Raw genomic sequence first — 12,879 nt, 5'->3', positions numbered from 1 at the left:
GAAGCAACAAGCCAAGCAAGCACCAAGCGGCAAGCGGCACGAGTAACCCAAAGCGAGCGAGGCGAGTGTCAAGTGGTGGGCGGAGAAGTTGTTTCTTTCGATTTTGGCAAATTGAAAACTAAGAGGACAAATAAGACAGAAGAAAACGAATACTAAAGGATGATGCCATAAGAAGTTGTTTATACCTTTTTGGATGCCGTGAGGACTCCTTACAAAACATTTTTCTCATTGGTAAATTATGACTATTAACACCGTAAAAGACATTAAAAATCTAAGTTATTAAAAAATAATGTAAAATTACTTGAACTCATAATTAAAGAGCTGTTAAATATTGTTGACGCCGTTTATTTTAAGATTTTCTCTATATAAAAAAATTATAAGTAATATATTAGATATATATATTCACGGTTGGTCCAAGTTGGACCAACCCGGAACTCTCAAGACCAAGAACCAACTCGTATAGTGCTGATCCATAAATTCTATGACCAAGGGCTGACCTAATCTCCTTGGGAATCGGACTAGGACCAGTAGGGTCGGGTTGGTCTAGGGTCGGTCCAAGGTTGACCCTAGACCGATACTCACCCCTAATCCAGATTAGGTGAGGGCGAGCGACCCTGCCCAAATCTATGAGGAGGTCCCCACCCAAATCCTATTTCTAATGAGGGCTTGTAAGCCTCACCTATAATTAGCGAGCGTTGCCAACCCGTTGCCTAAAAGCTGACAACCTCCCTAGCCATCACGAATTAGAATGATGGCCACAAGCGAGAACGCTCTTCCCACCTGTATTTTTCTTTTTGAAAGTTTTAATCTAATTTAATTTAATGGAGAATATATTCATTACAAATATACTATCTTGGATTTTTGGTGGTCGAACAAATTAGTTCAAGGTAAATTTATCATAAGTGTATCAGTTTTGAGTTTTTTGTAGTCATTTAGGATACATTTGTCATAAATGTATATGTTTAGAGTTTTTCATAAATAAAAAACTAGTTTAGAGTAAATTTGTCATATATATAAATTTGGGTTTTTTAGTATATTCACCCTAGATTCCGTTAAACTTTTCCACATCAATTATGATTAGGAATGTACAAAAGAACCGGGATCCGCCTAGACCACCCGAAACCGGACCGGAACTGCCCGGAATCGGCGGTTCTTGAGGGAACCGGCGGTTCTTGAGGAAATCGGTCCGGTTCCCAGTTCCAATTTATGGGAACCGGTGGGTATCAGTCTTGTTCTCGGTTCCATGGGCGGATCCACCCGCCCGCCCACTTGGACCAGACCGATTAATTTTTAATATTAAAAAAAATTACTAAAACAAACCCTAGATCTCATCTCACTGTCTCTTTATCTTCGGTTCTGTCTCTTTTGTCTCTCTCTCTTTGTCTCTTCCTTGGTTCCTCCTATCACCATTTTGATTTCTCCCCGAGCATCAACACCGCCGCCACTGATGTTCGCCCCCTCACGTTGGCCGCCACCCGCCACAGCCTTTGCTTCGCCCAGCAGTGACTTGCGATGCCACAGCTCGCCTCCGCGCCGACCACCACGCCAGCAGCCGCGAGCGCCCTTTGCTCGCTTGCCCGTCACCGCAAACGCCTTCACTTTTGCTGCTTTCCGTTCGAGCACCACCACCGTTGCTTCTACTCTAAGCCCCCTCCGCCAACAATCCGACGTCATTGCAACCCCTACAACCGCGACGACTAACGCCAACAGATCTTGAACCGATCGTTGCGCCTCCATCGCTGCTCCGCCACCCCTTCGCGCGATCCTTGCAGCCCTTACGACTCCGGTTTCCCTTGTCCGTTGCTGGTTCGCCTTGCTACTGACACCACACCTCCACTGATCTCCTCGTTGGAGCTCCACAAATGAATCTTTGTTCCACGTACTTAAATTTGGTTTTTCTTTCTTTGGCTTGCTTTGATGTCACATAGTCGTTCTATGTTGAAAACCAAAATTGTTTCGCGTCAAGATCGGTTCCATGGATCCACCCGGAACCGGACCGAACCGGTGGTTCGGTTCCCGGGTGGATCCAAGCAACAAACTTGTGGATCTCGGTTCCAATTTTTCGGAACTGGTCCTTAGCGGGCGGTTCTCGGTTCTAGGTCGAGAACGGCCCGCCTAGCCCACGCACACCCCTAATTATGATTGTTTCTCTATTAATGGAAACGTCATTTCCTTTTCATGATACCACTTTTCAGATCCTAAAGTCTTACTCATTGTCTAAAAAATGAGGCATATCTTTTAATTTGTATTATCCCGGTGTTTACTGTCATGTTCTAGACCCCTACACTCTTGGATCCACACTATTTATGTACTTGTCGGATTACCAATATAATCTTCATTTGCTTTGCTATCAAAAAAATAACGTAGTTTGTTGATTTCCAAATCTCACTTTAATTATAAATTTAGATTGATTCCATGAACGTTATGCTCTACATTATTTTCAGAATACACTGCCAAACTCGATAAGATTAAAAAAAAAATTATGATAACATAAAGCTCGGTGGTTGATTCTAAAATAATAAACATAGCGAAAAAGTAATTATTGTTTCCTTAATTTAATGAGGGGAGATGTAAAAATAACCAGATATATAAAACAACTTATTACTGGAGATGTCTCCGGCCGGACAATCAATACGAGAAAAACAAAAGAGAATTTCACTATAATTATCTTGGACGACCCGTCATCGCCGAAGAAGGGGGCAAATGGTATTAAAGAAAAATCATTGTTCATTGCTTCGGTCAACAGACGTGACAAAATTAGCTCACTACTTTGGAGATGTCACCCGACTATTTATTCTATAATGATGCAACTAAAAACGTGGCATTCTTCTAGGGAAAATATTAGAACTTTTACCCATTTACCGATCTCATAAGGGTAGTATAATAAAATAATGATACAAATGATCATTAAACTTTAGTTTAATGTGCAATATGGTTCGTGAACTATTAATTTATTATATGTAATCCCTAAACTTTAAGCCAATGTGTAATGTAGTTCATGAACTTTTATTATATGTTCAAAATAGTCCGTAATTTATTTGATAATACTAAATATTGTTCTTCTATTAATTCAAGATTATGGACGATGTTGACTATTTTCATATAATGTAGCAATTTAATTAAACATATACCAAAAATCCATGAATCACATTGGTCAAATTAAAAGTATATGAACTATATTGTACATTAGGTCAAAGTTCATAGATCACATTAAACAAATTTAAAATTTAAGGAACATTCCCTAATAAAATCTCATGTGGCAATGAATGAAAACCAGCCGATGATGCCATATTTAGGTAAAGTGAAATGAAGTAAAAGGCCAAAAATAATCTGATCACATATAAAATATTTAAAAGAGGACTTGCGAATTGCGTATGCCCCAAGAATGTAATAATCACTCTCATAGAAAATTAGATGAACTAAATAGATAAGCCTCTTGTTTTGCTTCTTTTTCTTTCCGTGATCAACAATACATTGGCTTAAACCAAACTTACTTATTCATGATCATCGTGTAAGGTCATGAAGTACAAGATGCAACCACTGCCTATTACGTTATTACAATATCCGGAGGTATCAAGTTATACGGCGACTTGTTCTAGTTGTAGGTCATGGGATTTGAGAGGGACGTATCCAGCCAAAAGATAGGCCTCGAGATGATCCGCAAGCGCCAGCTTGTCGATGTTCTCGTGGTGGTACGACTTGCACACGAAGTAGATCATGGTTTGCACGACGAGACCGAAGAGGATCCACTTGAACAGAAGCAAGAAACAAAGAACTGCAACACCAAACCTTACAAACCCCGATCCAGACCCATTGGCCGCAAGGTTGTTGAACCCTGTTTGGATAACCGGGGACCCAATCATCAGCAAGAGGAAGAGAGCTATCGAGACCCTCATTTTACCCTTGATCAGGTTCTTGCTCTTGAACATGGCCTGAATACCATATGTGTCCTCTAGCACAGAAATCACACCTGCCAAGTGCCAAATGACAGTGATATACACAAGCCCAGCGAAGTACAAGATGAGGAGGATGATAACTAGGGTTAGTGCAGTGGCAGTAGATTGAATAAGAACAATCAAGAGATAGATGACTAGAGCAGTCACGACATTGTAGACGAAGACAACGAAAAAACTCCATAAGAATGTGATCATGAGCCTCTTCCACACCTTCGGGATGACACTCATCACTCTCCCGAAAGTGATTGATTGTGAGGTGTACACGCACGCGATTGTGTACACGACCGCGGATGTGGAAAGAAGAGAAAAGATCAGACACAGGACGAGGTAGACGGCTTTGAAGATCCAGAGCTCGATTAAGTCCGAGGTCACATGGTCAATGAGCCTATTGTATTCAGGAGTGTCGGCTTTGGCATGGTCGAGTTTGAGCTCGTCGTGGTTGATCTTTCCGAAGAGCAAGTCGGTGATCTCAATGTGAGCTAAGGAGATTAAGGAAAGAGGGAATATAAGGGCCACTGTGATTTGGCTGAAGATCTTCCTCCAAGTGAAGATGATCTTGATGGACTCCTTGATGATGCCAAAGAAATACAGAAATTGCATCTCCTCTTGCTCTCGATCCATCATCTAATCCCCAAATCTCCGGATCTTCAAGACTGAGAGTGTCGTAAATAAGAACACAGGTTTTAGGCGTTGATTAATTGTCTATGTGAACTTATATTGACAAGAGAGTACTGTATTCATATAGAGAAGGGATGAAGATGAACTAATGCATGCAAAACAAACTAATCGTACTTTAATATAACGTAATTATCATGCCGACGGCCTTATCTTTCTACCATGTTTAACTATGTACATCGGGATATCAACAATAATTTCCTTTCAGTTTAAGGAATAAATTATCTTAAATCTTCTACCTTATTCGTTTCTTTTTGCGTGTCGTCTTATGAATTTGGAAGAGATTATTTTATCTTTCAATTGAATATTATAACCCTTCCTTAGAGAAGACGATTTATCCGTTAATTCATTGGATGTACATATGTCCAAAATTAGAATGTGTATGCATCGTCTTTGATTGTGCGAATTCTGCGGGAAAGACAAAGTAGGCTATGCGTCAAATCCTGCAAGCGAAGGTCCCGAAGTCAATCTGAAGAAATAAGTGTTTTTCTAGATTGAATCGGTCGAGTGCCTCTTAAAATGACTTCGATCGTTATTTAATCAGACATATCATAACGCAGCCGTATAATCATGAAAGATACATAGACGAATCCCATGCATGCCTATACTTTTGGGTAACTTCTTCCTAATAATACTGTAAGAAATTATCATGATAATAGGCAAAAAGAGAAATAACTGTTTTTCTAGATTGAATTGGTCGAGTGCCTCTTAAAATGACCTCGATCGTTATTTAATCAGACATATCATAACACAGCCGTATAATCATGAAAGATACATAGACCAATCCCATGCATGCCTATACTTTTAGGTAACTTCTTCCTAATATTACTGTAAGAAATTATCATGATAATAGGCAAAAAGAGACATGATTTAAAAGTCAATTGATTGCTCAAAGCATGTGAATAGATACATGTACATAAATATGTGCCCATGTAGGACAAACTCATGAAACTACTTGAGTTTACCCTAGTGGCCATCCTTTTAACATGGAAGGGGGAGATGGGGAGTTCAAATCCTCACTTTCTCAGAGAGAGTTGGAGTGGGGACGAATTAGTTTCAAGAGTGAGTTTCGATTCCAACACCTTGCAAGAACTCACTCCTACGCACTGGAGGTAGGGCAAAAGTCTGATAGTGAGAGCTAAATTAGGAGTAGAGTAAGACCAAAAAAAAAAAAGACAAACTCATGAAGATCTAACTTGTAGAGTATATTTGAGATAGCTAGTACGAGTACCTAGAGGGGGTGAATAGGTATACACAAAAATTTCTCGATGTTTGCACGATACTTAAACAATTAGAGACTTTGCAACAGTTGAAAATTCAATCGCAAGACTCGAGTAAGGAAAGAGAGAATTGAACACTCGGTTTATAGTGGTTCGGCTTGATTCAAGCCTACGTCCACTCTTACGCACCGATGGCCGATTGGCTGGATTCCACTATGATCAAAGAGTTGTTACGGTGTTGATCTTCCTTGATTTCTAGGTGTAGATGATCTACCACACTTGCTCAAGGCGTCACCAAGTATAAACACTCTCGGTATACAATTTCGCTCGGTCTCAACTAACAATCAAAGGATCTTCGGACTGGAATTTTTCTATCGATCACACCCTTAAAACAACTAGAACGTCTTCCTTTTATACTCCTTCATGCCATCATAGCCGTTGGCACTTACCAAAGGAATTCCTCCAATCTACCCGTTGGACGGAATCAATCAAGAAGATCATCCGAGCTATATAAGGAATCGATGATAGCCCATCAATCTGTTCGCCCATACAATCGGGATCTCGGTTTCAAGAATAGAATAATCCAAGATTATTTCGTCGACCATCGGATCTTCAATCGTTCTTGGATAAGATATAAAGAATCCGAAATGATTATCCAACCAAAGAATCTATCCCGAGGATAGGATCAAATCCTCAATCATAAACCTCGACTTTGGATTTCCTTCAACACCGGATTAGAAAGACGTCGGTGAGAATAACTTTGAGTCTTGAGTCTTGAGTCTTGAGTCTTGAGTCTTGAGATAACAAAGTCTTGAGACTATAAAATCTTGAGACTTTAACTATCGATATCCAGACTTAGATCGATAGAAATGTTTTGTCGGCTTCAAAATATTCTGGAAAGATTTCTCCAACAATCTCCCCTTTTTGATGGTGACAAAACTTTCTTGAAGATTTGAACAACTTTGACCTGCAAAAACATTTCTCAAGCAATATGGCTAACTCATAAAGATTAATAAACAACCCAGGACTCGCATCCACAGCAAATTGGTTAGTCTTTCATGAGTAATACCATGTAACAATACTTGATATAAATGCAACCAGTCAAGCATCAAAATCCACAACCAATTCAGTCTAACACTCAAGTTCAAGTTCTCAAGTCATACTCAAAAATAAACATAACCACAAAAGTCAAATAAAGTTTTAAAATAATGTTTGTTCAAATTGGTTCTCCCCTTTTTGTCATCATTAAAAAGAGGGTGAGAAAGGAGTCATGTCCGCTTGGGAATGCGCACGATCCGGAAATCCCCAATGGACCGGACTACTCCTTCGAGCTTCTTCGAGATCTTCTCGCGGATGAGCTACCTCTTCTCTCTTGGCATTGGCTTGAAGTTGTAGAGCGAGGTCTTTGTATTTTTCTTCCCGAGAGATCAAGATGCTTGTCCAAAGCATGCTTCAAGACTTGGATTTCACAATCCAGAATATATATGCTGGTTACGCATTTCCGGAAGAATATTCATGATACTACGAAGATCTACGAAATCATCCGTCTTGTGCGGCATTGGCTTTCTCGGATGGTGTGTGTGCGAGACGATGGCGCTTCGAACGGTCTTGCAGATTTGGAATCGTCGTATCATCTTCTTCAGCAATTGAGAGACCCGAGCTTCTTCCGGGTCTTCTCGGAGATTTTCTTTGATCTTCGGCGGCATGAGGTGGAGACCTCTCTTGCTCGCTAACTCCCCGTCTCTAGGACATCGAAAGGGAAGAGTGATGATCAATCTCTTGATTTCCTTCTCTCCCATTTATCAGCCAGACCGATCTTTTACTTCTTCTTTTTCTTCCTCAACTTCTTTCTCCTTCTCTCTCTTCTTCTTCTTCTCTCGCTTTCTTTGAAGTTACGTCGAATAAGACACGTAACGTCTTGTTCTTGTCGGTCTTTGGAATAGTGGGATCTTCATCATCTTCATCTTCATCCTCATCCTCCAGGATAAGAGTTCTTTTCCTCTTTTTCGAAGAAGCACTAAATGCCTTCTTTCCTTTTCCTTTTGAAGCGGACTGAGATTTCACTTTGAATTTCTCCATTGCCTTAGAAAGTTCTTGCGGACGCATCTTCATTAACATTTTCAGCCCTACCACCATCTTATCACACGGTCGAACACAAAAGTATGTGGCGCTTCAATATTCAGATGTCTGAAGATCTTGGTCACCGACCCGAGATAAGGCAATTGTCCTTTGTCTTTTGACACGTTACGTACATATGGAAAAGAATAGTGTGCGGGAGAGAGAACTTCCGTCCCGAGTTGATCGCATACATCAACTTTGCTTCGAAAGAGACACGAAGTCTTTGAAGTAGACTTAGGTCTTAGACAATTGATCACAATCTTGTGAAGCACAATGTTGATAGCGTTCATTCTGAATAGATAATTTTCTTATCTACATCCCTATCTTTGACAAGATCCGAGTAGTTCGAGCGGTGAGACTTTAATTGGGAGATAGCGTCCCGTTCAACTCCAACTATGTCCGCCAACATATTCACATCTACCACATAGACTTTGTCTCGAACATCTTGAATGAAATTCTATTCGCATCCAAAAAGCTAAGATTTGAATAGAAATAAGCGGTCGGATGATCATACCCGTCTCGTAGAGTCGGAGCGAAAGTCTCAAGTTGAAGCAAATTCAACTTCTCTCTTAGGTTCAAGTTGATGGAATCCGGGAAGTCGAAATCGACACTTCTAGGGTTGATTACCCCTCTTTTCAACAGATTGTAATACACTTTTTCTTGATCCTTGGATTTAAACAAATCCATCCGATTTCCTTTCGCCTTTGCCGCCACACCCATTCTAGGTTCAAATTCAAGGAACATTTTGTCATCATCATTCGCGTCAATCGATTTTGTCCCGGCATACGAGGATCTCTTGGAATGTTCGCAAGAGCTTCCTCTGCTTTTCCTTTTGGGGCAATTCCCCATTCCTCCATTTTCTTCAGAAAAAGATACTCATTCCCATAATTTTTGTCCTTAAGGAAGTCATCTATGTAGTTCAATGGAGTACCTGTGCTTTTCAATGCACGATAAAGATTATACGAAAGGAAGGCTTTTGAACTCTTCTTGGTCGGCATCCTCGATTATCTCTTCTTCCAGATTATGACTTGCACTTTGTGGGGCGGGGAGATGCTGAATGACGTGGAGGAGAGCGAATCGGACTTTGTCGGCTGACCGGATAAGTCTTCTTCCTCGGTGAGATCGAAATGAGTCGGTCCCTTCTTCATTCTTTGTGGTCCCCCATTCGCGATTCTTGATGATTTCCTCGAAGACGACATCTTTCTTTGTCTATTGGAGGATTCCTTCACTTGCTTTCCCAAGAAAAATAACCACTTTCTCGACGATGAACAAAGAGTAGAAACAAGTATAGAGAGAAGAGTGCTTTTAGGGTTTTGAAGATTTGGGGAAAAAGCGTATATATAACTTAGTTTTTGAAAAGGGAAGTTCAATCGGTGCAATGGAAAGTGAACGATTACTTCTTTTCAAAATCTATAACTGCCAAAATTATTAAACAAAAGATCGTACCTTTTCGACTAAATGACAATTAGTACCTTTTAGAAGAAATACAACTTACGTCTTTATCCACGAATGTCCGAGTCTCGGGACTTAGAGTCTAAGAGATCGAGTCTTTAGAGTTGGTGAGTCTCTAGACTTTAACTTCTTCAAGCTTCAAAATGTTGAGTCTTGAGCGGATAAAGTCAAACGATTCTTCTCCAAAGGCTTTGTGAATATGTCTCGCTAGTTGACTTTTTGAATCAACAAATTGGATCGAGATTTCTCCATTTTGAATATGATCTCTAATAAAGTGATGTCGAATCTCAATATGCTTTGCTCTTGAATGAAGGATTGGATTTTTGGTGAGATTTATAGCACTGGTGTTGTCACATCGATTTACGTGCATGAGTCTTCAATGCCAAAGTCTTGTAGCTGTTGTTTTATCCATAGAATTTGCGAACAGCAGCTTCCAAGAGCTACATACTCGCTCTGTCGTTGAAAGAGCTACGTGCTTTGTTTCCTCGAAAACCAAGACACCGTTCTGTTTCCAAGTAGTTGACAAGTCCCAGAAGTGCTCTTTCTATCGATTCCCGCAACCGGATCTGCATCTGAGTATCCTAGAAGATTAAAGTCTCCCCTCTTTGGATACCAAAGACCGATGCTTGAAGATGAAGCAACGTATTTGATAATTCGTTTCACGGCACTGAGATGTGATTCTCTAGGATCTGATTGAAACCTAGCACGAGATACAAACACTAAACAAAATATCGAGGTCTAGAAGCGGTAAGATAAAGAAGTGAACCGATCATGCTTCCGTACAGCTTTTTGATCTACTTTCTTCCCTTCTTCATCCTTGTCTATCTTCTCGAGAACATGACATTGGTGTGTCGATCTTTTTGCATTTTTCCAATCCAAACTTTTTTACAAGATCATTCGCATATTTTTCTTGATGGATGAAAGTTCCTTCCTTCATTTGTTTCACTTGGAGTCCAAGAAAGAATGTTAATTCTCCCATCATACTCATTTCAAATTCATCCCGCATAGACTTAGAAAATTTCTTGCAAAGACTTTCATTAGAAGATCCAAAAATAATGTCATCAACATATATTTGAACAAGTAAAAAGTTTTTGTTTTCCTTTTTGATAAACAAAGTAGTGTCTACTTTACCTTTGACAAAACCATTTTGTAATAAAAACTTACTTAATCTGTCATACCAAGCTCGAGGTGCTTGCTTTAGACCATACAGAGCCTTTTTCGGTCAAGACGAGTCGCTTCTTTGGGTCTTCAAATCCAGGCGGTTGTTCCACATAAACTTCCTCATGGATAAATCCATTTAGGAAAGCACTTTTGACGTCCATTTGGAATAACTGAAATCTTTGTAACAAGCAAATGCAAGTAATAGACGAATAGCTTCTAACCTTGCAACGGGTGCGTAAGTCTCGTCATAGTCTATTCCTTCTTCTTGCGTATACCCTTTGGCCACGAGCCTTGCTTTATTTCGTACGACTTTTCCTTTTCGTTCATTTTGTTCCCGAATACCCATTTGGTTCCAATAACAGTTTTACCTTTTGGTTTAGATGTCAATTCCCGACATCATTGATGTTGAACTGTCTAAGCTCTTCTTGCATAGCTTCGATCCAGCTTTCATCGATAAAGCTTCTTCTATGCTTTTTGGTTCAATTTCGAGATGAGAGCCACGCACTAGATTCTTCATGCCTTTTTGATCTGGGTGCGGATTCCTTCATTAAGTTCGCCAATAATAAGATCTTTGGGATGACTTTGGATTTGTGTTTCCGGTTACCGGTTGATGATCTCTTTTTTTATTTGATTCTCCATGAGCGTCTTGATGATGGACTTCCGTAATCCGAGATGCTTCTTGAGATGTAGACATTTGAAGATCTAGAGCGGATTCGGTCTCTTCGTGCGAGTCCGGCTGGATTCATCTTGCACCGAGTCTTGGAATTTGACATTCATTGATTCTTCCACGACCCGGCTTTTTTGTTGTAGACTCGTAGGCTTTGCTTGATGTAGAATATCCAAGGAAGATGCCTTCATCTGATCTTTCTTCAAACTTACCAACTCGATCATTTGCATTTTTCAAAATAAAGCATTTGCAACCGAACACATGAAAGTATGAAACAATAGGCTTCTTACCTTTGAACAATTCATAGGGGTTTTATCAAGAATAGGTCTTAAAAAGACTCTATTTATAATATAGCAAGCGGTTGAAACAGCTTGACTTCAGCCCAAAATCGTGAAGAAATTTTACTTTCAATTAAAAGTGTTCTAGCCATTTCTTGAAGAGATCTATTCTTTCTTTCCACAACTCCATTTTGCTCGGGTATACGGAGAGGAGAACATGTGATTAACACCAGATTTATCACAGAATCTCGTAAAATCTTGATTTTCAAATTCACTTCCATGATCTGTTCTTATACTAGTGATAGCACATCCTTTTTCATTTTGAACCTTTTTAGCAAACTTTTCAAAGTACGAAGAGGTTTCGATTTGTTTGCTAAAAATATACCTGTGTAAAACGAGTAATCATCTACAATTACTAGACAATATTTCTTACCTCCAATGCTCGGGTTCTTGTTGGTCCGAAGAGATCCATATGAAGCAACTGTATTACATGATTAGTAGATACATGATTTATTTGTTTAAATGAATTTCTTACCTGCTTCCCGAATGCATGGAGTACATAAGTCGACTTTTGGTATGGCGCTTTAGGTAGACCTCTAACAAGCTGCTTTGAAGAGATTTTGGCTAATTGCTTCTTGTTGATATGGCCAAGCTTTCTATGCCATAGAATTGCTTCATCTTGAATTGAAATTAAGCATTGTTCTTCATTTGGCTTTACATCAAGGAGGTAGATGTTTCCATGCCTTCGACCCATGAAAGACGAGTCGAATCTTTGCTAATTCCAGAACATATGCCTTCTTGAAAGAAGATCTTGTAACCAGTATCACACAATTGGCTAATGCTTTGAGTAGATTGTAGTTGAGTCCTTCCACTAGAGAGACATTGCTTATTGTGAGATTTCCAATTTTCGCAATCCCGAATCCCACAATACTTCCTTTGCTATTTCCTCCGAATGAAACTTTTCCACCATTCACTTTAATAAGCTTTATGAAACACTCGAGTCTCCTGTCATGTGTCTTGAGCATCCGCTGTCAAGATACCACTTTACCTTCTTTTTTGACAGAGACTGTATTCAAAAAAGAGTCTCAAGCTTTCTTTGGTACCCAAATTTTCTTGGGTCCTTTCATGTTAGTAGGATAAGCATTATTAGGCCATACTCTCTTCACAGGCTTCCAAACCATAGGACACTCTTTTTCAAAATGATCCCGACTTACACTTAGAACACCTTAAAGCATTTCGACCTACGGGCTTTACAAAAACTCTTTTGAAATGATTTTTATAAGCCTCTCTCGATGGTCTTTTCTTAATTCTTTCTTTTACTTTCGGAAAATCAATCAAAGGGATTGTTTCTT

General features: G+C 39.7%; 1 protein-coding gene across 1 annotated transcript; it reads right to left on the bottom strand.

Annotated features, from left to right (window-relative positions):
• Positions 1-3,578: 3,578 nt before the first annotated feature.
• On the bottom strand, positions 3,579-4,577 carry LOC120287505. The gene has a single exon (XM_039300312.1). The coding sequence runs from the start codon at positions 4,575-4,577 to the stop codon at positions 3,579-3,581; it is 999 nt and encodes a 332-aa protein (XP_039156246.1).
• Positions 4,578-12,879: the final 8,302 nt, after the last annotated feature.

The sequence above is a fragment of the Eucalyptus grandis genome, chromosome 8 (genome assembly GCF_016545825.1).
Source record: "Eucalyptus grandis isolate ANBG69807.140 chromosome 8, ASM1654582v1, whole genome shotgun sequence".
Lineage (NCBI taxonomy): Eukaryota > Viridiplantae > Streptophyta > Magnoliopsida > Myrtales > Myrtaceae > Eucalyptus > Eucalyptus grandis.
The sequence above is the reverse complement of the archived record's forward strand: the minus strand, read 5'-3'. Positions and strand labels throughout refer to the sequence as shown.